General features: G+C 40.8%; 3 protein-coding genes across 3 annotated transcripts; all 3 read right to left on the bottom strand.

The window, feature by feature from the left end:
• Window positions 1-23: 23 nt before the first annotated feature.
• LOC148343177 (inactive Rho GTPase-activating protein 11B-like) lies at window positions 24-2399 on the bottom strand. Its single transcript, XM_088308810.1, has 8 exons — window positions 2312-2399; window positions 1973-2117; window positions 1545-1612; window positions 1368-1464; window positions 1026-1282; window positions 778-941; window positions 566-691; window positions 24-259 (listed from the first exon to the last, which is right to left on the bottom strand). The coding sequence occupies exons 2-8, from the start codon at window positions 2096-2098 to the stop codon at window positions 24-26; spliced, it is 1074 nt and encodes a 357-aa protein (XP_088164936.1). The 5' UTR covers window positions 2099-2117; window positions 2312-2399.
• A 1310-nt stretch (window positions 2400-3709) lies between these two features.
• LOC148343176 (actin, alpha cardiac muscle) lies at window positions 3710-7603 on the bottom strand. Its single transcript, XM_088316520.1, has 9 exons — window positions 7495-7603; window positions 6166-6316; window positions 5952-6080; window positions 5685-5795; window positions 5038-5122; window positions 4585-4746; window positions 4316-4507; window positions 4040-4221; window positions 3710-3948 (listed from the first exon to the last, which is right to left on the bottom strand). The coding sequence occupies exons 2-9, from the start codon at window positions 6292-6294 to the stop codon at window positions 3805-3807; spliced, it is 1134 nt and encodes a 377-aa protein (XP_088172646.1). The 5' UTR covers window positions 6295-6316; window positions 7495-7603; the 3' UTR covers window positions 3710-3804.
• A 1681-nt stretch (window positions 7604-9284) lies between these two features.
• Window positions 9285-25551, bottom strand: tonsl (tonsoku-like, DNA repair protein). The gene is made up of 28 exons (XM_088303907.1): window positions 25135-25551; window positions 24928-25023; window positions 24123-24265; window positions 23849-24029; window positions 23625-23754; window positions 22805-22976; window positions 22596-22710; window positions 22205-22356; window positions 21954-22106; window positions 21754-21879; window positions 19803-20001; window positions 19665-19720; window positions 19498-19587; window positions 18499-18571; window positions 18245-18408; window positions 17638-17761; window positions 17324-17562; window positions 16308-16782; window positions 16034-16236; window positions 15450-15544; window positions 15218-15374; window positions 15076-15154; window positions 14126-14433; window positions 12952-13123; window positions 12698-12873; window positions 12516-12589; window positions 9991-10124; window positions 9285-9893 (listed from the first exon to the last, which is right to left on the bottom strand). The coding sequence occupies exons 1-28, from the start codon at window positions 25157-25159 to the stop codon at window positions 9694-9696; spliced, it is 4311 nt and encodes a 1436-aa protein (XP_088160033.1). The 5' UTR covers window positions 25160-25551; the 3' UTR covers window positions 9285-9693.
• Between the last annotated feature and the right edge of the window lie 2278 nt (window positions 25552-27829).

The raw sequence follows: 27829 nt of genomic DNA, 5'->3' as shown, positions 1-27829 counted from the left end.
CCATGTTCCTCCTCTCTGTGACATTATTGTGACCTGTAAGACTTGAATTCATCATTCTCATCCCTAATTCGATGTTTCAAAAGTGCAATGTTGTTGTCTGCAGGTGTACTTGGAAGTTGGGAGACTTCAGTCAAGGAATTGCACCATGACTGGAACAGAAATTTCTTTCTGCGATACAACCAGGTCTGCTTTTTCTGGTTAAATGTGTAACAATGCCGCTGCTTTGCTCTTATGGACGTCATTGCTGTTTTGAATTTATCTGAAACACAAAATAAGAACCAAGATTTAGTGTGAGATTTGTTTGTTATTGATATGAGTGAAATGTGAACTAATTTGACTGTGACTGACCCTAATGCAAATATATCTCACTTTAGAAAACATTCAGATGTTTTTGCCAATTATTTCAAAAATAATTATATGGTCTTTTGCAGAGATGAGAAACATTTTCTGGTCTTAACAAAAAAAAAAAAAAAAAAAAAAAAAACAATGACTAGCTAATGGACGGATTGTTCAAAGCTGAACTTTCCACAAGGATTTTAGAGTATAATTCATATAATTTCCTTACCCATGAAACCATCTCTGACCACCCTCTTAATTTCTGAGTTTGGGTCAAGATCCCCAAACTCACCGAACACTGCCGATTCGTAGTCAAGAGCAGAAAGCTTCTCCTCTGGCATTTGTGGCAGCTTACCTGTAACACACAGAAGAAGCAAAGAAAGTAGAAGTGAACAAGACTGAGGCTGAGTAGACTCGCAGCTGAGTTGTCAGCAGCGTTACCAAAGTTGTGCGCGTTCTCGATGAAGCAGTGAACGAAAGCCGTCTGGAGTTGGAGGCGTTTCTCGGTCTTGAGGTTCAGCTTTTCTTTGCCATGTCCAGACTGGAGGAAGGTGGGAGCCAAGACAAGTGCCAAGTTACTGCAGTCCATTTTATTCTTTGCACTCCTGGAATCAAACCCAAATTACGGGGATTAGCACACTGAGAAAAAAAGTTTGTCCTGGATCAGGCAAAAAATAAAATGCAAGTACCTCTTGGACACCTTTTGGAGAAAGTCAGTGAAGTACCGCAAGACACTGAGGTTTTTCTCAGGCAGGATGCATGTGAGCAGCATGGTGGCGGAGGTGCGGTCCTCCCTGGTGGGAAGCTGCTGGGCCTTGAGGAAGGCCTCCCGCATCCTGGTGGGTAGCACTGGTTCGGGCAACTCCCTGAAGAATGACTTCAGCATGCTGGCCAAGTTGCAGGGAAGCACGGCAGATAGGCACTCCTCACCGGCGTCCACATTTTTCTGGATATATGCAACAAAACTCAATATCGGAAAGCCCTTCCAAGGGGTCAAGGTCACAGTGAGCGCCAATTCACCAATCCCTCACCTGTAGTGCTTTCAGGTCAACAACTGAGCCAGATTTTCGGAAGAGGCCCTCTGTATCAACGTGGGGCAGCAAGTTCTTGCATGCATCCACGAGAAACCTAGAAGTCCAGTGAGTGATATGTTTAATACTTGCGATTTGACCAATCTTCAACACTTGCAAATGAGCGCATTCACTAACGTGGGGACACTTCCATATTCCATCTGGTAACAAGGCAAGCACTCCAGAGGCACTCCAAAGACCTTTTTCTGTGGACAAAATTATCAAATGGAGAGCAAGATGAGAAACATTGTAATGGCAATAACTGTAACTTAGTGAAAATGCTAAAATGATACTTTTAATTCAAGTAATTAATTAATCAAATTCAAATTAATCACAGGACAAATAAATCATGTATTGATCATAATCTAGGTCTGAAATATTTCAGAATGTGTTATTACTCTCAGTATGGCAACTGCAACCAAATATAATGAAGCGTTGTGCGTCTCGCAATTTGCATCGGATTGAAGGTCATCATACTAAACTAAGTGAAATACTGGATTATTTATGACATTGTGATTTAAAAAAAAATGAAAATGATATTGGTAGTGTTATCGTTTCAAACTTACCGACTGTGTTGCACTTGATTTACAACTGCCTTGTTTTTTGTTCCCCTTCTTTATCCTGATGCCATACGTTGTCCAGAGATGCTGCACAGCCACTTGCTGAATCGCAGTTCTCTCCGAGTCTCTCATTCTGCACACTTTTTCACAACTGAAGTACAAAAAAAATTCCATAAAAAATAAAATAAAACTAGCTTGGCGACAAGACATTAAGTGGGGTTCAATACTGCAGTCATCGGGCTAATGTTAGCTGAGACGTGCAGGGAAAAACAAGAAACAACAGTAATACAAACATAAAAATAAAATACTTTGCGAAAACGAGCAAATAAAGAAAATCTAACTTACATTTAGCAGGTAACATAAACCAAGTCGATGTAATAATTTTGCTTGCTGACTTCGTCCGTGCGACTTGCTTGCGCTGCTGAGCTCGTTCGACTAACTGCCGCGGTGCAAAGCGGTTGCGCTGCGCCCGTTTTATTGACTCGGACACCTTTCAACTCTTTGAAGATTCGATCAAACAATTTGGCCTCTTATCGCTTATCAACTGTCAAATGAAGTCAGATGGAGTTGCTAAGAGAAAAACAAGCAAAGTACCTCTGAAACAGGAGTGCTGAGGTTAAGTAGTAATTGTATCACGCTTTTAACATAAAGCACAACTAGAGGGCGACACAAACTCTTGTACATCGTTTTCCAAATTCTTCAGTTGTACAATACACTGTAAAGTATTTTATGTAGCATTTGCATTTATTTAATTTTTATATACATTTATTGCGCGGCGTTAATGTATTGTGTTGCAAACTATGGCCATTTAAATGTGATGTTATAGGTATATTACTATTAATATTTTCTTCACAAATGTGAAGTATTTTTATTTTGTGGTTGAGTTTCACGTTAATGCATGATCATTTTCACGTATTTACATGATAGTTTTCGCGTTCTTACATGATATTTTTTTTCTGGTGTGGCAGCATTATGCTTCCTTATATTTGCAACTTTTTAAGCATCTAAACTAGGTGACATGTTACCAGAAAATTAAAGACAATGGTAACTATTCTACTTTTTTTGTAAGTGCATGTATAATCGCAGACGAAATGACTAGGGCAGAGAAAACCTCGCCTTCTGCGACATATTACTGGACTTCCCAGTGGGAATCTGATGTCAATTCAACATCAAATACGTTCAATTAAAGTCATATTGATAAATTAAAATGCCACAATTGAGTTGTTCATACAACCAGGAAAACGTCAAAGTGTTTCTTTTTCTGTGCATAACGATTTCACTCCTTGTCATTTTGGACCAATATTAGCATGGATTGATGCCTCATTCAATAATAAATGCATACAAAAGTTCTTTCTATATACAGTACATATATTGAGCACATAAGCGGAATCATCGTCGGATTCATGATTTTTTTTGCACCTGACAATTTTCTTCTTAAAGTGAATCGAAATGAGTTTGCAGAGTATGCACAAATGTAAAAACAAACACATTGATTAATCACAAATTTGTACGGCTGCACTTATTGAATATGAGGCCCAAAATTGTTGCTAATTATGCCAGGAAATAACTTTCAATGACAATCTTGTATTTGTGTGGATATTGCTTTATGGACAACCAGTGCTTATCCATATCACTTCATTGATTGACTTGGTAATTGCTTTTTATTGCTTATTCATTTTTTATTGAAATGCAAACATCGATCATGCTTCAACGAAGTGAAAGGAAGACGACAAATCAGGAAGCTACTCTCTCAAGGGCTTAGTTTTATTACAACAGAACATATATATACAGGAGACAACAACGGACAAATCCGAGAATGAATGAGGTTGGTTGTGTATTTAGAAGCATTTCCTGTGGACAATGGAAGGGCCTGCCTCATCATATTCCTGCTTGCTGATCCACATCTGCTGGAAGGTGGACAGTGAAGCCAGGATGGAGCCACCGATCCAGACGGAGTATTTCCTCTCAGGTGGGGCGATGATCTATGATAGGGGAAAAACATGACATTTAGTGTTTTGTAACTTTGCAGAATAGTGACCAAAAAAAAAAAAAAAAAGGCTTTTTTTTTTTTACCTTAATCTTCATGGTGCTTGGAGCCAGAGCAGTAATCTCCTTCTGCATACGGTCAGCAATACCGGGGTACATGGTGGTACCACCGGACAGCACATTGTTGGCATAAAGGTCCTTACGGATGTCAATGTCACATTTCATGATGCTGTTGTAGGCAGTCTCATGGATACCAGCAGACTCCATACCTGATCGATGACAAGCACAACAAATTAGGTACTGTATAGTAATCAATCACAAAAAAAACAAAAAAACGGGTATAAACAAAAGACAGGAACTCACCAATGAAAGAGGGCTGGAACAGAGTCTCGGGGCAACGGAAACGCTCATTACCAATGGTGATGACCTGACCGTCGGGCAGCTCGTAGCTCTTCTCCAAGGAGGAGGAAGAGGCAGCGGTGGCCATCTCATTCTCAAAGTCAAGAGCCACGTAGCACAACTTCTCCTTGATGTCACGCACGATCTCACGCTCAGCTAAGACACACAGTGTTGAAGTTAGGGAACGACTTGACGACATCGTTAAAACAATTAAATATGATGAGTGGACTTACCAGTTGTGACAAAGGAGTAGCCACGCTCAGTCAGGATCTTCATCAGGTAGTCAGTGAGGTCACGACCAGCCAAATCCAAACGCATGATAGCATGTGGCAGAGCATAGCCCTCGTAGATGGGGACATTGTGGGTCACACCATCACCAGAGTCCAGCACAATACCTTTGAAAAGCAGAAAAGATCCAGAATTTTATTGAGTGCCAAATAAAAGTTTGCTCACTTGAAGTAGGTCAGAAATTGATTTCTATTACTGCTGATAGCAAAATTCACATAGCTTCTAGGAGTGGGACTAACACTTCTTGTTTATAGTCAGGGTGGAATTTTTACACGTTTGACACCCTAAGTGTGAACATTTCTCGCGTGTGGCGCCATTTTAAGTGCTGGACCTGTATCGTTTGACTGTGCCCAGTATAAGGATATTGTAAAGTACTGGGAAAAATGCATTGTACTAACCGGTGGTACGGCCAGAGGCATACAGGGACAGAACAGCCTGGATGGCCACATACATAGCGGGGACGTTGAAGGTCTCAAACATGATCTGGAAAATAAGGCCAGCTGAGTGTTAAAAGTGCTTCACTGAATCTCCCAAATTATACAGTTAATAATTGATCATTATTATTAAAAAAAAACAACAACAACAACAATGAAGTTGACTGTAATGTTTGCCGCAATAAACACATTTTAAATCCATCGACAGAAGGGGAGGCTCCCAAGTGTGGGGCAGCCTGACTAGAGACGACTCTGTAGGTGACTGTTAAAAGTTTGTTCTGAACCCTAATGAAAAACTGTCTGTATGACCTGATAATAGAAAAAAAAAATCAAAATGACCTTTTGAAACCCTTCTTTGGTCCCATCTTATACCTTTAATTTCATTTTCAGTTACTATTTCCAGCCAATCAGAGAATGCAGAGACAGAAGGTGTGATCCAATAAAATGTTCCCATGTGCTCTAAAAAATTCCATTTGCGACAAATGTTAAAACAGAAAAATTGGACAGCTCTCCAAACAAATCAAAGGTAAATAAATATATGAAATGTTGATCTTCTATGCAGTCTGCCGAGTCGCTCGGCCGGGAGAACGAATGGCAAACGTCATTCTCACCTGCGTCATCTTTTCCCTGTTGGCCTTGGGGTTGAGAGGGGCCTCGGTGAGCAGGGTGGGGTGCTCCTCAGGGGCCACACGCAGCTCATTGTAGAAGGTGTGGTGCCAGATCTGATTGACAAAAAGACAGCAACTGCTCTCAGGACTGTAACATCAACAGCAACCTTAAAAATAGCTTTGCCAATTGTGGCTCAGTTGTGAATTGTCCCGGATCTGGAAGGTCAACTGCCACAAATGCTGTTAATGAGCATCAATGTCAATACGCACCTTCTCCATATCATCCCAGTTGGTGATGATGCCATGCTCGATGGGGTACTTGAGGGTGAGGATACCTCTCTTGCTCTGGGCCTCATCACCGACATAGCTGTCCTTCTGACCCATACCCACCATCACACCCTGTGGAAGCAATCAATGCGTTTAACTTTCCGTCCTTTTTCAAACACAACAATAAACGAGGAGTGCATGGTAAAGTCAAGCAAACCTGGTGGCGGGGCCTTCCAACAATGGAAGGGAAGACAGCACGGGGAGCGTCATCTCCGGCAAATCCAGCCTTGACCAAGCCAGAGCCGTTGTCGCACACAAGGGCGGTAGTCTCGTCGTCGTCGCACATGATTAGGCTTCACTGGAGTGGTCTGAGATGTGTGAAGAGAAGAAACAGATAGTATGGCATGAAGTGACCTGCTTGTGATATCCTAAACTTTTATTAACCGGATAGTGTGTCTTAAAAGACCCGACTCTGGTGTTTAAATTTAGGGTGCTAATTAGACATGCCCTTGCCGTATTTTTATCTGGACCTTGATGTAAAGCAGGTGTGGGTAAAGTATGGCCCTCTCTGTTCTTCAATCTCACCCATTGATAATTTTACATTATCAAGAGTACTGTATATGATTAGAAGATGTTGAATTTGGTATTTATTTTTTTTCCTGTATTTGGTTGACTGATGAATTATTTTTTAATGTACATGATGGCTATAAATTGTCATGAAGGCATATATTAAAAATGTCTAAAATATCTTTTTGCATTATCTGACTTTATTGGGATTTTGCAACACTCACAGAAATAATTATTTAAAAATTAAAAACAGTCATTTTTTTTTTTACTATTTGCTAGCAGATCACATAGACAAGAAACGTCTGAAAGAAAGACGCAGAAGGCGGGTTAATTCAAATTTCAATATAATTAAAATCACAATTAAACGCAATTTAGTAAAATGAACAATGTTACCGAATGCATTTACATTAAGCCAATTTTTTTTTTTAACCTTGTCCCCATTTGTCAGTTTTGAAATCCAAAAGCGGCCCTTGAGTCCCTATATTTGCCCACCCCTGTTGTGGAATGACAGATAGCATATCTCGGTGATTGTTCCTAGAAGCTGCTGAGGTAGCACCAAAAAGGGTCATAACAGAGAGAGAGAGAGTGAGAGACTATTTTGGGCCAGCTCCCTTCACAGCAGTTAACACAAATGACACTTGGATCCTCTCCTGCTATTTCGGATCCAGCTGTTGCCTCACGTTGACACTTTTGTTTTACTACATCACCCCAGCTATCAATTAACCCTTTTTATGGGCAAACAAATTTGTCAAACTCTTTAATAGCATATTATGAAACATGGCACCTTATAATGAAGACGTATGCTGTATTATCTATTCTGTCAACACTCCATTATGACACTTCGATCGTTAATTTCATCAAAGCAATCAATTGTTTCAGATAACTAAAATCAAAACTTGCCAAAAATTAAAATTAAAAATGAATTTGCCATCATGCGATGTTCAACCTACAAAGAGAAGTCTTCATGCGGCATACTCACCAAGGTGCACTTGTAGACGGATGCTTCCACTGGAACAAGGACTGGGGCTGAGTGGAGCCCTTTAAATAAGACTCGTGCTCAGTCTGGGACCAGGGGGCGTGTCTGAAAGTTCACACAAGTCCAAATAAGTGCCGCTCGAAAAGAAATCTACAAGCCAGACGGAAGAGAGTGTTTGGCAAATAGGGATGTGACTGCTTCACGGCAAAATTATGCTCAGTTATGATTACAGATGTGCAAGTAATAGAAATGTGAGGAGCAGAAAACGCCTTCACTCATTTGTGAGAATGTGACGTGAATCATATTTGTTGGAACACTTTTAATATATACACATGTAAAGTTAAATTATCTCCACTGTCCATTTTGTGGACACCATTTAATCAACTGCGGCAGTTTTGACCATAAATGGTGTTGGTTTTTTTTTGTTTTGTTTTTTAATTGAATTCATGAATATATGAACTTCATTACAGGGATCCAGACTAACATTTTGACATTTTTCTTTTATTAGTAGCCCTGTATTACTTATAAATGGGCTGATATGCGAGTCAGAAGTTTGTCAGCAAGAAAAAATAAAAATACTGGTCACATGCAGGCATGATTCGATTCCAAATTTAATTGCATTGTCTGATATTTTAGGAGCAAAATGCCACTCTTTAGACACGACATCCCGTGAAATGAATACAACAAATCTCTGCTTCATATGTTATTTTGATCCACACTGTGCAACTTTACAGTCGCAAGTCATTCATGGCCAACTCCAAGGCTCACTCTGATGACCCAGTCAAGGCAGCGCCGCTGGTGTCTTGTTCAGGAGATGAAAACATTGCATATGTGTGTGAACCATGCGGCTGGTATGTGCGTTGAGCCTCAGCCATGTGTGCAACAGCTGATGGTAAAGCCAGAGTGTGCTCAGGCTGTGCGTGAGTGGCTGTCAAGAGTTTCAGTGCTGCGCCCTGATTGGCCCAGCCTTCTCCTTCTAGGGTTATGCTCAGCAGCAGAGTCATTGATGAGCACCCACTGAGGTTACTGAGGCGCCGGTTGCCAAGATGAGCTCCATATTTGTGCCGCCCACATAACTGATTATTTTCTTTGATGTATAGTGAACCTTATGAGGTAAACGTCTTGCCTCGGGGAGTGACACAAACATTCCCCGAGTGCAGGAAGGATATAATTCTTCTGGTTTGCATACACTGTACTACTACAGCATGCATATACAGTACGGATAATGTGTGTAGGTTTTAGTCATTTGAGAGATGTAGACAGACATATAATGATGTTATGTAATAGCGGGAGATATGTGGCAGCATTGTTTGGCTGTGACACCACCACCATTCCTTTCCAAACATGTACAGAAGTTCATTGCATGCAGCATGATGTGAGCTTCTCATATATAAGGACAGATTTAGAAAACAAAGGTTATTATGATTTAACGAGGTGATTCTGCAGAATAATTGTTTACTCTTGCAGTATATGGGATATATTTCAACCACAATATTGATGACTTCCTTCAAAGAAAGTTAACCAAATAAAAATCTTTATCCATTGTCATTAGCTGTTCTGCACAGCTTCCACCAACAGCAGGGCTGAGAACAAAGTGGAGCTAGTTTACGAAAGTAGCGCGTGTTGCCAGATTACTGATGTGCCCATTATATTTAGCAACTTTTCCAAATGCTCTCGTGATTATCTTTCGCCCAAAAGTTAGAAGTGGCTTTAATTATTGCTGAGAAACAAATAAGTATGTTTAAAAAGTTTGCATATGTCAAGTTGGTGGAAGGCACGCACGGAGACTGCCGCGCTGATCATTGTCAAAGTCATGGAACGCTCATGGAAAAATGCAATCGTTTACAACCTGGGGGCACCATAATATTTTTTTCTGGGCCGTTTATTTGAGATGATTTTTTTTTTGTCTAAAACAGTGATGCCAAAACCACTTTGCTGTGGCACCATCTTCATGTTGACTTTCTATATACATAAAAATTATATCCTTTATAATGACTTGAGGTCCTTTAATTGTTTTCTGTGTTTTTTTTTTTTTTTTAACAAATACAAAGCTAACAAAACATTTATATAAAAAACACAATCACGTAAATAAGTTAAACAACATATAAGTAGTCACACAAAAGGGGAATTTCCCAATAAAATGTCGCAGATTTCACTAAATATCCGCCACTGTCTCTGGTCTGTAAGCATAATTGACTCAAGTCACGAGGACGCTGCAGTCGAGAGGAAGCACGTCGCCTTTCGGTCGACAAAATAGCCGTGAGGCTGATGACTGGTCCAGCTCTGCTTTAAAGCCTGCCGGTCCAGCTTATTGAGGCCCTGAGAGCAAAAACGCAGGTCTTGGACCAGCTCTGACAACGTGTCCAGATCCTCACTGTCCAAAGGCCCCGACACCTGGCAACCTGATGGCAGTGCAAATGGAATCAAAATTTAACATACTGGACACCCTCTGATATATAGGTTTTAAATTTGGTAGACTTTAATCACACAAGAAGGTACCTTGAAGGTTTAGATGAGTTAGTGGCCGATGCGCTTCTCGGAGGGCGCCGAGGATGCTGTGGAATCCGACTGAGGTGATGGACGGGTTTCCTGACAGGTCCAAATTCACGAGGTCGGGACAGAAAGGGAGACACCTAAAGATAGAAAGATGACAATACGAGAGAATTTAGACAAAGACAAAAGAGAAGTGCATATCGATCCTTGTCAATGACACATGTAACCTGAAATCTCTGCAGTGACTCATTGAATTAAAAAAAAAAAAAAACTCTAAAAGGGGCACCAACTGCTTGTGGCAGACTTTTGCGGTACTTCTCGTCAAGGAAAAATGAAGCGAGCGTATCTTTCAGGGCATGCAAAAAAAAAGAAAAAAAAAAACTACAACTTTGTCCCATTTGACACCCGAAGCACAACTGGACATGACATAGGGCTGGGCGATTAACCGAAAATTTACCGTTACCGAAATTTATTAGAATGACCGACAACATTTTGCCCTTGTCGGTAAATTCGGTGTCTAAAAAAAAAATGAAAAAGGAAAGTCTTTTCTGTCTGCGGCAATGTTCATGCCTCTTTAAGTCTGCTCCAGCGCATGTCGTCACGTGACTCAGGCGCTGTAGAAGAATGTAAACACAAGACGCGTTCGTAGCTGGCGATTCAAATTCAGAAGCGGCTGACACGGCTGCAGACGAAGTAACGTTAGTTGAAATTGGTCTTGTCGCGCTTGTCCCAAAAAGAAATTCGACATCTGTCGTTTGGAAATGTTTTGGGTTCCATAAAGACGATGTTTGCGCAAAAGAACATGAACTACAAAGTGCGTCGTAAGCACCTGAAACAGCGCGTCCAACCTTTTCTTTTTCACCACCCACAACACAACCATGCTGTTGACTTGGAGCTTGTGCTAAAAGTTCAAAGTGAGAAGCAAGGTTGGACAAGTGACAACAGCCCACTAACGGAGGCGAAACCATACGAGAGAACGTCTCAGTGGTGGACGGGATAGCCTAGCACATAGCTAAAGATAGAGCTCCTGAAGTTACAGTGGAGCGCACAGGATTTAAACGCCTCATGAAAGTAGCCGACAAGAGATACGAAAATATTTGCCGCAAACAGCACTTCCCGATATGGACAACATCGGGACGGGAGCGGAGACATGTCGAGCATTTTGCATCCACATCCGACTTGTGGTCGAGTCGCAACATGCATCCCTGTTTGAGCCTGAATGTGCAGTACATAGACGACAAGTGGCGACTGCGCACCGGAGTACTCGAGACGGCACATTTTACTGATGAAGCACACGCGTTTGTTTGGCACTGGCATTCCATTGATTTTTTTTTTTTTCATTTTATTTAGCATTTTGTTTACAGGCGACTAGTGCCTTTGCACATGGCATTATTTATATTGTTTACAAGATACCTTTACACAAATCTAAGCATTTGCAAATGGCATTACACCATCTCGGCACAATCTATTTGCAGGAAAAGATTTTGTGAGAGGTACCCTTTTTTTCCTGTTCTTTGTGACATTGTTCAAGTCATGCAAAGCAAGCTATTTTGAATGTTTATTCAAATGATTTTTGTACTTCTATTTTTCATTGAAAGTAATGTGTACCAGTTGGTCAATAAAAAAAAGCAGTTAATATGCATTTTCTGCATTTATTTAGATTTTGGTCCTCAGGGGGAATTTATTGTGCATTTATCGTTATCGAGGTAAAATTGCCCAATTTATCGCGATATTGATTTTAGGTCATATCGCCCAGCCCTAACATGACATGTTGACTGAAGTGAACCTGCTTAGCCTAGATTACTTAAACACAGTAAAATAATCAGTAACTATTTTGTATTTGGGCGATATCATATATCTCCTTGAATCTTCTGTATGTAACATTAAATCAAATATATTATCAGGAACTGTGAAGTTGAAGAATCATTAATTATTCCAAACAGATCTTTATATTTTCTTTAATTTTTTTTTTTTTTAATATTAAAATTCCAGTGATTTGCTCCCCTTTTTAAATCAATCATATGATCTGATTTAATGTAATAAAATACATAAATGTCATACAATAAAACAAAATTCTCGTTCTTAAATTGTGGATATTTGGGTGCCATGGCGCTGGTAAATGTATTATTATTACCTTTTTTTTTTTTTTTAAATCAACCTCAGGTGAGCAGGAACAAAAGACCGCAAATTATTTAAATTATTTACTTTTTTATTCTTTGCTTGATTGTGTTTTTTGTCATTTGGAAAAAGGAGCATATTTCACTTGCATCTGTTATGTTACATTGTATTTAAAGTTTTATTGCATGATTGTGCACTTGTGCTATTTAAAAAAAAAAGATTTCTGGATTGAATGATGATCTTTTTTTTTCTTGTTTTTGGGCCGGGAGTGACCCCATGGTTGCACACCCAAGACACACCCCTGCCTGGACTGATCGTCAGCCAATTTTAGATATTGAAATGTTGTTTGTGGAAAAATGTAAAAATGATGATTTTGTCCCACCCAAAAAAAAATGCATGCGTTATCACCAAACCTGGCCAAGGTCGCTGCACTGCTGTCGGTTAAACCATTAGCTGCCAGCTTGAGGGAGGTTAGTGAACAGTTGTCCTAAAGAAACATAAAAGTACATTATAACACAGATCTTAGATGAACAGCAAATCTAAATGAACCAGTATATTTATCAGTCCATTAATGGTGGACGTGTATTTCATGTACCTGCGACAGGAGGATGGTGAGGTGCTCCAGAGCCGGGGAATCAGTGGTGCCCCTGCGCACAGCCGACAGGTCCAAGTGTGTGAGTGTGTGTAGAGGCAGCGTTTTCAGCACGAGTTCAAATCCAGTGGAGCCCAGCGCATTGTGGGAAAGACACACTGACTTCAGGTGGCCCGTACCTGGAGGGTATTCAATATGAATAGAGACATTTATCGTGGAGACAGGCTTGTATTAGTTGACAGGACAAATGTTGCCACCTGTTAGGGCGCCGGCGAGCAGCAAGCGATGTTGTTGCAGGAAGCGAGATGTCAGGCCACAGCTGCACAGAGACAGCTCAGCCAGCAGCGGGCAGGAGGACAGGAGTGAGGACAGAGAGTCTGATATACTATCACCCAGCGGGTTCAGGCTGAGGTTCAACTCCTTTAGACACTAGCAGGAAACACAAAGAACAATGATTTGACACACATGGGAGAATAAAAGTCAAAAGTTTCCAACACGTCGATAAATCATTGCCTTAGTAAGGTATATATTATCAATGGCAAAGTTCACTGTGATTGCCTTTTTCCTTTTTTTAATCATACAGAAAAAAAATATCAAAATTATTTCGTGAAGTTGTTTTTTTCTTGAGATGAATTAAAGTCAACATTTTGGAAAAATTGTCACTAAAGGTAAATTCATTAAGTAAATTTAATTTAGCAACTCTCTCTGTTGTTAGTGGAAATTTAGCATGTCAGTGGGAACACAGTTTAAACTAGGTAAAAAGCAAAAATAAAAAGAAAATAAAAAGAATCCCTGCCTATTTGGTCCAAAGATCGTCAAATATCATAGGAGTCCTGTTTCACTAGCAAAATAGCTGATAAGGTTCTGACCTCCAGTTTTCTGGTGTCAGAGCAGAATACTGCCTCAAGGAGATACACCATAGCAAACTCAACTGCAGACTATCAAAACTCAGGGTTATTAGCTTTGTGTTTTTATGATACTCTGGAAATCTTTCATTATCATGTGGGACATCATCAACATCATCTAAATATCTCACGAGACTTTACCTTAAAGCATCTCAAATTAACTTAAGTGTGTTTTTCTTTTTCTTTGAATTTTGTAGGGACACCAAGAGTTGTCAGAGGCAAACTGTGGCAACCACGGCACCAGAAATGGAATTTAATTAAATATCAACTATACATACAGGCAATTTTTACCAAACAGAGCAATACCCAGAAAAATCCACTGGGTGACAGCACCACACTGTTAACACCTTTCTGTTCCTCTTTAAGTCTTGCAAGTATCTTCACAGCATGAGTAATTTCACTTATTTAGTTAACGTCTCTTCGTACTTCTATGAGCCAGCGCCACAGAATAGTCAGCGCTCAATTTCCGCTTTATATTGTTTAAAAAAATAGTCGGTTTCATCACAGTAATGGAAACGCGACTTACTGGAAATGCAGGACGGTTGAGTCCCTCTAAGGCTTTTGCTGCTTTCTCAAGCCCCTCTCTTGTGACCTGATTGGCCGAAATATCCAGCACACACAATTGAGGCATGGTGGCGGCGGCGGCGACCAGCTCGGGGAGGAGGTTGTTGTCGAGGCGGTTGCCTGACAGGCGCAGCTCTGTGAGGCTGGCTTGCAGTTTGAGGGCACGGAGGAGAGCGGCGAGGGAGGACGCCGCCAAGCCGAGTCCGCATACCAAAACAGAGGAGTTCCCGTCCTGCACCTCGCACAGCCGGCTGACGCGCCTGTTTTCCTCTGCATTGACGCACACATACAACCCACAATTTAAAATAGTTCCCTGGTGTCTTAATAACATATGACATGCTTTCATCCAAATAGGCCAAGGATCATGTATTAAAGAACACTAAACACACAATCTTGTGTCTTGCTGAAATTGGCCTGTTTTTCGAAGCCAGCCACCATCCTGCTTCCTACTTGTATACTTCTACACCAATTGAAAGTCCTGCGACTGATTGACACGTAAGGATTTTTTTTTTTTTTTTTTTAAATCTCAAGAGATTGCTCACAGACAACACAGATGAGGATTAAAAAAATCAGGAATTTAACAGTTTTGATCATACTGTGTTTGTTGTCTTGTTGTCTGCTGTGGTGGAGATTAGCGGATAAAGATTCTATTCTAGAATCTAGTCTTTTTCTTCTCTTTCCTTTTAGCATCAAAATCTCAAACTAAAATGATGATGACGCAGGAGGAATATTCTGTAATTTTTTCTTGTTTTGTTTTTGATTGCCTGATATGTTTTGATTTAAAAAAAAATGTAGCTGCAGAGACCCAAGTTTTTGTAGATGTTCAATTAAAAGTCAACTTCCTTAATGTGTGTGCTTGATAAACTGCTGAGTGAATTAGGATAATCGAGTGTGTGTGTGTTAGTTGCTCACCCACTGCCAGGCTGATGCACGCCTTCTTGTAGCGCTCCTGCAGAGGGGGAAGGTCCCAAGACGACACCTCAGCCAACACCTGCAACATCAGTCTTGGTCAGTCTTCATGTTGTTAGGACAAAGACGTCAATGCGGTCCAAACCTCCTCGTTGGTGTGCAGGATGGTCAATAAAAGGTCGTGCGAGGACAGCAGAGCTCCCTCTTTCTGCAGCGACAGGCGAGGTAGCAAGCCACACTTCTGGTAGTAACGTTGTGCTGCCTGGTCACAGAGCCACGAGACCGTGCAAGATTCTGCCTCACTGCAGTCGATGACAGATTACAAATATCAAAGAAAAAAAATCAACATGTTTTTTTTTTTTGCATTGTCATCAAACCTTTGTGGAACTGGGATGAGGAAGATGTCGTCCTGAACTCTGACCCTCATCCTTATTGGTGGGGGCAGTGCCATAGGCGTGGAAGCAGCCGGCCCCTGAATCAGAGGGTGAAAAAAAACGCAAAAATTCTAATTCAATTAAAATTTTGAAACAATGTAAAGTCGTATTAGGCTCGATTGTGACCATTTGCGACGTTTAGTTTTGTTATACGGTGGTCAACTCCTCTTCATGAACTGGCGGGGTCAGTGCATCGTCATGTTAGCACAAGTGAATGTGAATAAACTAAAATGTAAAGAAAAACACATTTTCTGTTAAACCAAACTTTAAATCAACTCTAGTACAAAATGACCAAAATGTGAGGCCACGCAGGTAGCAAGCATGAATGATTGTTTATAAGTACCCTGCAATGCTCACCTACGATCCTAAGGACAAGCTTTACAGAAAATGAATGGACGCATAATAAACACTGTTAAATTAATTTATCTCTGACTGTGTCGATCAAAACTGAGCATTATTAACTTGAAGAAAAAAAACATGACATACTGTTGCTATGATATTGTATTCTGCAACAGTACTTGATGTACCTGCATGTGTATTGGATGAGCTGGCGGAGGAGTCTCTGGTCTTGAGTCGTCATCTGTCAGGGTGGGGCTATGCGACCTGTTGACTTCTCGTCTGCCCAAACGGACCATGCCAGGCATCTGAGTCATTTTCACTTGCTGAGGCTTTACCGAGCTGTTCCTTTTCACAGAGGACCCCCTGGTGCCGGATGGCGGAAGCGTAGAACCTGTGTGCATACAAAAAAAAAAATTAACTATGGACACAATAAAGAGGATCACAAATGTTGCAAGTTCTCACTCCTGTAAGACATCTGAGGGTTTTGCGTTCTCGCAGGTGAAGATAGAGCGTTGTCTCCTCTTACTGCATCCTGCTCAACTCGAAACCTCCTTTTCTTTTTGGGCTGACTTTCCACCAAATCATCCTCCAGCCAGTCATCACCCTGGTAGTCCTCCTCGGGAACCAGAGCTGATTTGCTGCTGGATGAAAGGCCATGCGAGACGGGGAAGTGAGGTTGTGTTGTGCAGCCTTGCAGGAGGGTTTTAGCGCTGCCCAACCCTCGGATGGCCGTGTGGTACTCCTCCTGTGCAAAGACGCAGGGAGCAGGTGGATCATGGCCACTTTCCCTGCTGGGGGTGGTAACTAAATCCGCCTCTTTATTTGGAGTGGGAACTTTTTGAGACGGAGCAGCTGGGACTGAGAGTCTTTGGCGGACCGGATGTAGAGGACTAACAGGGCTGTCTGAGTCACTGTCATCTGAAGAGCTGGTCTTATTCTGAAAAGGAAACAAAGGTTGAATGACTGAAATGCAGAGTGCCAAGTGTTTCTCACGTGGCATATTATATTGTAGAGGACGTGTGAGAGGGTAGGGTGAGGCAATTTGAGCTCACCAATGTAGTATATAAAAGGTTTAAGTATTACAAATGTTCAATACACAAACTGTGTTGTTTTTGCTGGATTGTACTTGCTGCACAGCTGGAAGACCACTTCAGAAATTAGATTTGGCTTTCAAATCGGATATATCGGCTCATTGGACTGTGATGATGTGCTTTTATATTTACAGCTATCTTAGAACCAAGTTGTGTGCGTTCTTTTTGGGAAGAGGTTTTAATTTATTCAAGTGGACTAATAATTGAGGAACAGTGGCTCTCAAGTATTAAAAGATCCACACACCTAAAACTCACACATCCTCGTAATGGGTACAAAAGAATTTCCAAGGCAATAAATATACCATGAAACAGAGTGAAGACAGACATCCTCAAGGGGAATATATTGTACCGGTATATCAGTACACTAACTACAACGACACTAATTACCCCATAAAGAAGAGCGGCTTCTGTCCCTCTGGCTCTGAGCCGCTGCGGTGAACTACCAAGCTGCCGCTTCTTGAGACTAGGAAAAGGATTTGCCGCGAACGGATCGTTGCTCCCGGGCCAGTCTTGGTGGGCGACACAGCCCTCTCCTGAGGACAAAAGCGGTTCAGAGTTTTCGGCATCAAATAGCTGGCTGTCCTGCAGAGCGTCAAAAGGTTTGGCAGGCGGGGCAGTGACGGGTGCTGTGGAAAGCAGAAAAATTAGGTATGATTTGAGAGAATGTTTAGGGTACAAAAAAAAATGTAGTTATTTATTACCTCCTCCTGCAAGCGCCTTCTTCAGCAGTCGCTCTGTAGCTGCACACTCTTGCTTGGCCTCATGGTCCAGCTCTTTTTTGTATGTCCTCTGCCATTGACGGAGCGTGTCCATTGCAGTGTCACCCTGGCAGACAGAAAAGACATAATGAGACTGAAATATATAAAAAAAAAAAGTGTAATAGTCTGATTTTGTATTTCAGGATAGTTCAGCTAGCTAGCTAGCTAGATATATAGCTTGCTAGCTAGCTAGCTAGGTAGGTAAAATGAAAAAAATAAATGCAAACACTTTTGGCTTACTTTCTCACACTTTATAACTTTGTCATCACAGATAAATGTTATGTTTTTACTATTAAAAAGGGATTACGACTTTAGTGAGAGTGAAGAATGTTGCTCAAAATTGCCTGGGCAGTTCGGAAATCAAATACATTTTGAACATGTTCATTATTTGAGGGCGACAAGAAAAACTGTTTGCGACATCTGTTGGCGAATGTCAGGTGAACGACTTTGCATTCATGATCAAACCCGCAAGAAAAAGCAAAACCTTCTCTGTGTAGTGCGATCCACGCTGTAACACTAACACGCAACACACTGACACACTCACGCATACCTTAGCGTTGCGGAGGTTGATGGAGGCCCCTCGTTCCACCAGGAGTCTGGCCACCGGGAAGTTGCCGCAGGTCAGGGCGTCGTGGAGAGGAGTCACGCCCTCACACAAGTTGCCACCCTGGTCGTTTATGTTGGCACCTCGGTCGAGCAGCACGGCCACGATGTCTGGATCAAAATGAAGGAGAGAGAGAGTGAGGTGGTATTCTTATCAAGAAACATAATACAGAAGCAGTTTCTTGAGTTGAAATCAGTTACCGTAGTGACCATGGTTGCACGCCTCATGCAGGGGAGTCCAGCCACAGTAGTCTCTGGGGTTTACTGGGTGGCCCTGAGTGCAGAAGCATATCGGCTTTCACAATTAGTGAACTCCATTAGTGCAAAGTAAAAGAAAACAAAAAGATTTATAACATAGGGGAGGGTGGCGCGTTGGGCAACTGGTTAGCACGATGGCCTCACAGTGCAGAGGTGATAGGATCAATTTCGGCTCCAGTCTTCCGGTGTGGAGTTTGTATGCATCCTCCCAAAAACATGCATGGAAGGTTGATTGAACTCTTAATTGTCCTTATGTGTGAGTTTGAGTTCGGATGCGTTGGCTCTTTTAGTTAAAATTGAAAGTGTATGTTCACAGCTTGATTACGACTATTATTGTATTATAAATCAAATTATTATTATCTATGTCAGAATAATACTTTGTCATTTTTAGGAGCAATTTTTGCAGGTTAATCCTGGGGCAGTTATTTTTCTGCCCTAATTAAAACGGTTTCAAATCCATCAAAAAATCAGATTAAAGCAATGATGAATACTAAGGAGAAACTAAAATATTTCACTTAATAACAAATGAGCTTTCCCTTTTTTTATATAATCAACAGTTTCTATTTGTTAAATTTACATTGTGCATTGTTACGTTTATAATTAATGTTAAATTTAATGATTTGGGATCCGATGCAACTTCCCACTGAGCGTTTTCGGCGGAGTGCAAGGACTGTGTGACAACGAGTACGCGTCTTGCGTTTTAATCTGAAATGCTGGCACATTTGCATTTTTGTGGAAAAATATACTGCGGTATAAACTTATAAATGTCTGGTAGTTTGGTCTAGATACTTTACAAGGAAATTATAAGTGCAGGTTGTCTGATTCTATTTTTTTTTCCTTCTTTTTGCTAAGGTAACTAAGGCAATGCTATTCATCAATTGGTTATTTTGGAAATTCATGGAAATCAAACTTTTCATGTCTTTCAATCAATCTTTGACCCACCTGTTCTACCAGATACTGGACTTGCTTCAAGTTGCCGTCTATGCACGCCCTGTGGAGGGAAGTCTCACCCTTCTCATTCCTCTTGTTCCACTGCAGGAAGAAGAAGTGCAGCAGAAATTTATCACTGAAGTTGTGCGAGAGAAATGATATTTCTCCCTCCCTCTCACCCGTCCTGCTTTCCTCCTTCCGGACACCATTTTGTCATATCCCTCCAGGTCGTCATCTAGAAACAATACAATTGCACTAGGAAACCAACTTGAGAGCCAATTGTAAGCTTTGAGTGAAAAAAAAATTGACAGGCCAACCTGAGTCGGAGAGGACAACGTCACTATCATCAAGAGGTTCACTGTAGTCCATTTCCTCCTCTGCCTCCTCCTCTCCATCGCTGCCATCTGCACTCCAGCCTTTGGAGGCGCACAGCTCCAGCAGTTTAGATTCAGTGTCGTTGGCGTCTGACACGCCCTTTCGCCTCTGGGCCGCCAACCATTGCCTCAAAACGCGCTTCTGTAGACGAAGAAAACATGTGCTGACTCCTACACATGCAACATTAGCATCTAAAAATCCCTATGCAAATGTTTTCTGTGAAGCCCGCAGCGTAATATGGTAGAGGCACATTGCATTGTGAGGAGAACTCTCCCATCACCCATTCTCTATAACTCTTGTCTGCATTCAGGTTGGGAGTGAGCTGGAGCCGATCCCAACCGACCTTGGGCAAAGACTTAAGTGGTGGACTGTTCACCCGGCAATTGCAGTCCGCATACAAATAGAAAACCAACATTTAGACTCACACTCACCCCTAAGGATAATTTCGAGTCGTCACTGGACTTAACCTGCATGTTTTTGGAATATGGGACAAAGCCAGAATACCTGACGAAATCCACACAAGCAAGGGGCGAATATGCAAACTCCACACAAGAATGGAACTCATAATCTCAATTGTTAGAGCGTCGTTAAACCACTTGGGCTCCATGCTGTCCTCAGCGAAACATCATCGCCAAAATATGAGACGCACCTACTGACATGATGACAGTTCAGAAATGTTAACAATGAAAAGCCGCGAAGGTGCACGCATGACCTGATGTAACAGCTGTCTGCTACCATAGCAACACAGATCCTTAACTGCGGTTCGCTTGGGGGTGGGTGAGAAATCTTTTATGGTTACTGGAGTCAAGTTAAATTGATGGGCATAATCTTTGATCGCTAAGAATAAAATAAAATGGCATTTTGATCTTACTATGAATATATTTGAAGAGCAACACTGTGAACAGCAGTTTATGTGGCATGCACCGTGTCACGTAATCAACACGGCGGATCAAGCTCGCTGGCGAAGATGACCAGTGCCCACTATTTGACTTTGAGTCCTACACAGCTTTTTTACAGTGACTTTGTTAATGTACCTTTTTTACATTCTTGTGGAGGGCTTGGTCTCTGTTAATTATGGCTGGCTTCCGTCTAATTTGTGGTTTATTACTATGGTGACAAGTACAGTATATGTTAACTCGTCAGGTCCATATTGTTCAAGATTTTTATTTTTTTTATAAATGTCATGTAACTTTCTACTTGATTATATTTCAATATTATAAAAGAACAAATAGTGAATCCATAATTTAATAAGAATTATGATTCTAGAGTAATTATGTAGTGCAATTGAACAGTATACAGAATTATTTTTATACTATTGCATAATAAACTGCAAAATCTGTGCCACATTAATGTTCTAGATATAATTTTTAAAACACAGAAATTAAGACAAATTGTTCAGGAAGTGAATTTCTGTTGGTCAGCTGCTCCGAAATTGGCAATTCTTTCTGAAGTGAAATGTCTTATTTTCACTTTTGTATTCAGAATTTACCCAACCATCAACCAAGCAAAAATATACTTTATCCCAACACTCAACTATGCAATATAATTTTCAGAAGGAAACGCGAATACAAAACTATATTTGTTAGCTGCAGGCCTACATTCAACTCCGCCTTAATATTATTGTACTTAGCCCCTGGGATTAAACACAAAAAATGCTCCTCAAAAGTACAAAGTTGCTCCTCAATTGAAGTCACCGAAAAGTAAAACTGCTCCTCCGTTATTTCAACAGTCCTAAATGACTAGAACCATTCGATTCAGTCTCAAAGCTTTTGCGGTACTACCTAAACTGAACATGACATTAATTCCAGGTAGATGACCCACTTGAGAGCAAAAAGAAGTGAAGAACATTCCCAGGTTCTCCCATCCCATCGCTCCCTTCATAGGCCTCCTCACCTGTAGCCTGGGCTGCTCACAAATCTGAGCGCAGTGAAGTGCCGCATTGTAGCTGCGGTCCAGTTCCTCGGGGGCACCGCCGCTCTCCTCCTGGGCCGCTGCGACGTTTAGCCAAGTACTACATTCCTGACACACAGACAAAGATTCGAGTTGACGTGCGAACGGCACATTTCCCAGCCATCAATCGCAAATGGGATTACCTCGGCAGGGCTGCCCTCCCGTAGCGCCAGCTCTTGCTTGTAGTGCTGCACGGCCTCGCTGTGCCGCCGCAGGTCAGTAAAGGTGGCGGCCAGAGACACGTGGATGACCGCCAACTCGCGTGCGGGCTTCCCCAACGCCTCAGCTCCTTTGAGCTAATCCAGATGGATAAACGGAATTAATTCAAAAAATGCATTCATAGATTACATATAAAAAGTAATTAACTAACGCACGCAAGGGAAAAAAAAATCACCTGAGATTGATATGCATCCAGAGCTTTGTGGAAGCAGCCGACCTTGCAGTAGAGATCACCGAGTTGTTCTGCCAGCCCAATGGCCTCATGGGAGCTCAGTTTTCTGTCCTGATTCTCCCCTAACTCCTCTTCCAGCTTGCAGCCCTGGTTGGCTATGAGATTCATTAAAAAAAACAACAACAAAAAAAACACATTAGACATAGTATAACAATAGACTTTCCACTGAACTTTTAAGAGCGGTCGTGCATGAGCTACGGAAGAAGACAGTTTATTTTAGTGAGAATTTTTAAAAATAAAAAAAATCAAATAGTGGCTTAATACATGTACACATCCCTCCTAAAAAAATGAATTGAACGTAGATGAAGTAAGTAAGCTTTTTTTTTTTTTTTACCGTATTTAAACATTTTTTTCACCGCCTGCTTGTCCTGTTGCTGCTGGGAACCTAACAACAGAGATTCTTTTAGGGATCGTCTCGCAGCTACAAAATCACCCAAAGCAAGCTGGACCTGAGTGTGATAAAAAATAAATAAATAAATACATAAATAAAGGTCACAAAATCGGGTAATCTTAGTCTCCATCTTTTTTCTCCCAACTTGTCACCTTGCCGATGCAGTGGAAGCACTCGCTTTCACTGAACTTGTCCTTCATCTTTCGGGCGCATTCTTTGGCCTGCTCTAGACAGCGCACAGAGTTGGAGTGCTGGCCGTTGCGGAAGAAGATGTTTCCAAGGTTGTAATTGGCGCGATAGAGATCCTCGAGCAACCCACTCTTCCTTTTTTAAGAGCAAAGGAGAAGAGAGTTAACAGCAAGCAAATGAAGGCAAAGATACCTGAAAGTACTTGGACGAAAGGTTGTTCCAATTGTAAAAATACTTGGAAAAGGTCAGGTGCCTCGGTGCAACCTTTAACCCACCTTTAGCATAGGTTACTCCAGATTAACCTTTACGAAAGGATTTCACCCCAAATCATTTACGGCAGTAATATTTAATTGAAAAGCCCATCGACTTGACACGAAGATGCTCGAGAGTACAGACGTAAACACTGATAGAAAATCTGTGACAAATTGTTATGGTTATGTTACAAAACAATAAAGGATGATGAAATATTTAAAAAAAAAAAAACATCAGAATAGTTATTTTCATCGCCCCACCATAAAAAAAATAAAATGCTAACTGTGCATTTACAGTAAAAACTAATGACTAACGACTAATGGGACAGCGAATTTGCACATCTTGTTTAGCTGCATAAGAGGTTCTCATTGTTTGCAACAACTGATTAAAAAAATAATAATAAAAAAAATACAATAAGCATGCATAGATCGTAGCATTGCTTTTTTTTTTTTTTTTTTTTTTTTAAATAATCAATTTTGGGAACATGATAGTTTCACGCGGTGCTGGGTGTCTCTCTGAGGCAGCTCTTACTCTGCAATGAAGACACTGCGACGGATGTACTCGCTGCAGCGTTCGGGCTGTCCCAGGTGGTCACAAACCAAACCGAGATTAAGGAAAAGTCGAGCCTTCATTTCATGGATCTCCCCATCTGGTACCGTCCCTTGAAAAGATACACAAGGGCAGAAACAAGGATTAATTGAAATCATAATTTTATTTATACATGAAAGGGGCCGAGAGCAGCAGTGGGTCCACACCTTGAAGATCATCTACAATGTTAAGGCTCTTCCTGAAGGCCTCTTCTGCTTGTTCGAGACTTTTCCTTGATTGGTCAGATTCGAAGCAAAAGAGGTAAGTCCGACCTATTGTGGCGAGCGCCCGCTGCTCCTCAGTGTGATCTCTGACAGAACGAGCCAGGTCAAGGTGAAGGCGCTGATGCTAGACAAGACAAAGGTGCACACAACATTTCTATACAGTATATAGAATGTCTTATTGCAAATGAATACTTATCCATACAAAAGATTAACTCACTTTAAGTGCAGTCTCAATATTCCCCAGCTCTGCATAGCACTCTCCTATCTTACGATTGGCCACGGCTCGTCCAATTACGTCATTTGACACCTCAGATAGCGACAACTCCTGCTGGTGCTCCTCAATGGCAGCTTCATAGTCACCTGGACGAAAGAACCGAAAAAGATCCACAAAAAAAAAAAAAAAAAAAAGTTTTTCCAAAGGGACAAATAAAAATGTATGGACTATTTTTTTTATATAGATGGTCTTAAATTTGAAAATTTAAAATAATCCAAAAACTTTCCAAAGCAGCACATACCATTTGCACATGTATGTGGGATGGTTCTGTGTGGTGTGAAACAATATACGGAATACAGTCGACAGGGAAAAGTGAGGCATAATGATTTGGACAAAGATAATTATTATTATACCAATAAAAGTAACATGTTATATATGTTATATATGTGTTATATGTTATATATGTTTTAAATGCATTTATATTCAAAATAACCAATTGGTCAAGGAATTAAGGGAATAAATATAATACGCAACAGAAGCGGTTATTATTATGATATAATTCTATTCTATTCTATAACTTCTTCGATTCCTTTCAAATCAGCTATGCATTTGTGATTGACATTACATTTTATATATTAGTGATTTACTATTTGATTAGTATATGCATCATTAATGTCAATGATATAATCAGAAAAATAAAAATAGCAGCATAATGTGGTATTTTGAAAACCATTTAACTCAGGCGTGACTTTTCCACCTATTATCTTTTCTCCTTGAAGGAAAAGGTTAGGAGAAATGGTGCAATTACCGTTTCGTGATAGCAGCTCTCCAAGCTGATTGCAGATGTTGGCCTCTTCTCTTATGTTGTTGCTGTTTTGGGCTTTCCATTTCGCTTTCTCCAGCACTGCAAAAGAACAATCGCCGCCAACGACAACATCAATGGCGTAACAAGGACTACCAACAATCACGGCGAGGTGAGACTGTAAAGCAACAGGTCGATCAAGGGAATACTTACACTTTTTCTCCCGTGAAAAGCTCATCCTTCAAGATAGAGCAATGTTAGCCACTTGCTAATATGCTAATAAATGACTGACAGTGGTTGAGGGGAGCGCGCTCAGCTGAATGTGTCGCGTTGAAAAAAATATTCTGGCTGACTGACTGACAGACGCTTTTGCGCGTATTTTTCATTAAAGCGCGTCTCTACGGGTAGTTTAAGGGCCGATCGAATTATTACTGATGATAAGAAACATCATTGCCCTACATGTATTGCCTTTCTGTTGAGGAAGTTTACAAAAGCCCCGCCAGCGCGCGACCAACCAATCGCACAAAAACTCGCCTTTAGCCCGGGTTTAATACTGTCAGGTTACGCGTCATTTAACCTCCTAATACAAAGAATATTAATTGCAACAATTTCACTAATTGGATTACAACTGTTGTGGCGTGAAATGAATTCCTAGTGGTGGGTATACTAGGCGTGAAAAAGCATTTTATAACATTCCTGTGAGTCAAAAATAGGAGCCCATTTAATGCTTCTTTAACTATGATTGGCTACCTGGGGATCACATGACACATAACGCTTCCTCATAGAAACAAGAAAACTTTTTTTTTTTTTACAAACAAGAAAACTCTTCTGTTAAAATCTGTTGCCATGACGCTAAGATATATATAATGAATTTAGTTGTACATGGATTTTTGTAAATATAAAAGCGTCAAAACGCAAATTCATGAGCATGTGAGAGGCTGAAGCAAGAGTCACGCATCAATCTTCACTACGTGACGTCCGTTACTGTTAAGATTGTAATAAAAATAATGAATTTATTTCAGTGAAAGTATAGGATTTTTTACTCGTTTTATGCTGTCCACCTTAACTGTGAAGGACACCATTAGCGCCCTCGTTTGACGAATTAGGCAAAGTACAGTTAATCTGTTTTGATGAATTAGTGCTCAAGTGCCATTTTTTTTTAATGGACCGGTGGGCCAGGTCATTTCTAAATCAAGCAAAAGACAATGCTACGGAGCCCCTAAAGTGACATGGGGGGGGATCAACTCTAATTTTTAAAAAGAAAGATCATTGACCCATTGATACAAAACACTTTCAGAAATGTGAAATTATATGTATTCGTTGAACTGTAAACAGACTTCTACGCAAAATGAATGACATGTGATTATGAAATGCTAAAATTTATCTCATTATTAATTAGTCTTAAAGGTACCTTGGGGTTGATATTGACTCAGACAATGCTGTTAGGTCATCATTCGAATGTGTCAGCATGAGCCTTTAAACGAAAAGAAACAAACTTTTAATACTCTGTGTAATGTATTCAAATGCAATAAAACATCTCAAGAACATATGAGAACAAATAACAACTTTATCATCATAATATTACTATTTTTCAATAATATTGCAATTGTACTGGATTACAACTTTCTCCTAAAAAATGTACAATTAGTGAAAAAAACTTTCATTTTGTGGATTTATGACTTTATCTCATAATGTTGTCTTTGGCACAAAAAAATTAACACTTGGAACCTTTTATCCCAGGTGACTTAGGGTGAAAGGCATTAATACTTTTTACCTTTTGTCTTTCTTCTTGTGATATTATGACTTATTCTTGTAACATTAGTTTTCTACAAAAAAACAAATTGACAAGTTTTGACATTGCCTCGTCACATTACCACTTTTCTTTTCTTGTAACCCTACAACTTCCATCCCTCCATTATCTGTACCGCTTGTCCTCACAAGCGTCATGGGGGATGCTGGGGCCTATCCCAGCTATCATCGGGCAGTAGGCGGGGTACACCCTGAACTGGTTGCCAGCCAATCGCAGGGCACACAGAGACGAACAACCATCCGCGCTCACACACATACCTAGGGGCAATTTAGAGTGTCCAATCAACCTGCCATGCATGTTTTTGGAATGTGGGAGGAAAGCTGAGTACCCGGAGGAAACCCACGCAGGCACAGGGAGAACATGCAAACTCCACACAGGAAGGCCGGAGCCGGAATCGAACCCATGACCTCTGAGAACATTGTCTACCGTGCCGCTCAACTCTACAACTTTCTGTCATCAAATTAAAACATTTGTCATCTTATTACACTATGACTATTTTCTCATAGGGGCCATATTTATTAATTTCTATATGAGAACATTAGCCAAAAGTGCAAATTAATTATCTATGATTTGTAATATTACAACTTTATCTCACAGCATTATGATTTTATTCTGGCGACTCTATTCTTCGCCTGCTGTTACTTTGACTTTGACCTTTGTGCAATGAAAATAACTCACATGCAACAAACATATATGGCGCCGAGCTGCATTGTCGTTTTTCTGGCACAATATTTTTGTGATGGAGCAGCATGGTGGTGGAGTGGTGACCATATCCGCCTCATTTCTGACTTTGTGGGTTTGAATCTGATGCCTTCCGGTGTCAAGTTTGTATTTCATCTTCATGTTTATTAGGTTAATTGAAGACTCTTAATTGTCCTTTTGTTTGAATGTTGGCTGATGACCAGTCTAGGGTGTACTCAACCTCTCTCCCATAGTCAGCTGGGAGAGGCTTCAGCTCTCCCGTGACAATAGTGGGGATATAAGTGGCATTGAGGACAGATGGATGGATTTTTGACATGATAGGCTCACAAGGAGTTAAATAGCCTTTCACATGCAACTCAGGCCAACCCTCCACCACGCCTTCCTCCACCTCCACCA

The sequence above is a fragment of the Idiotropiscis lumnitzeri genome, chromosome 1 (genome assembly GCF_059441095.1).
Source record: "Idiotropiscis lumnitzeri isolate Australia: NSW breed Sydney's pygmy pipehorse chromosome 1, RoL_Ilum_1.0, whole genome shotgun sequence".
NCBI lineage: Eukaryota > Metazoa > Chordata > Actinopteri > Syngnathiformes > Syngnathidae > Idiotropiscis > Idiotropiscis lumnitzeri.
This window is presented reverse-complemented; position numbering and strand designations above follow the sequence as displayed.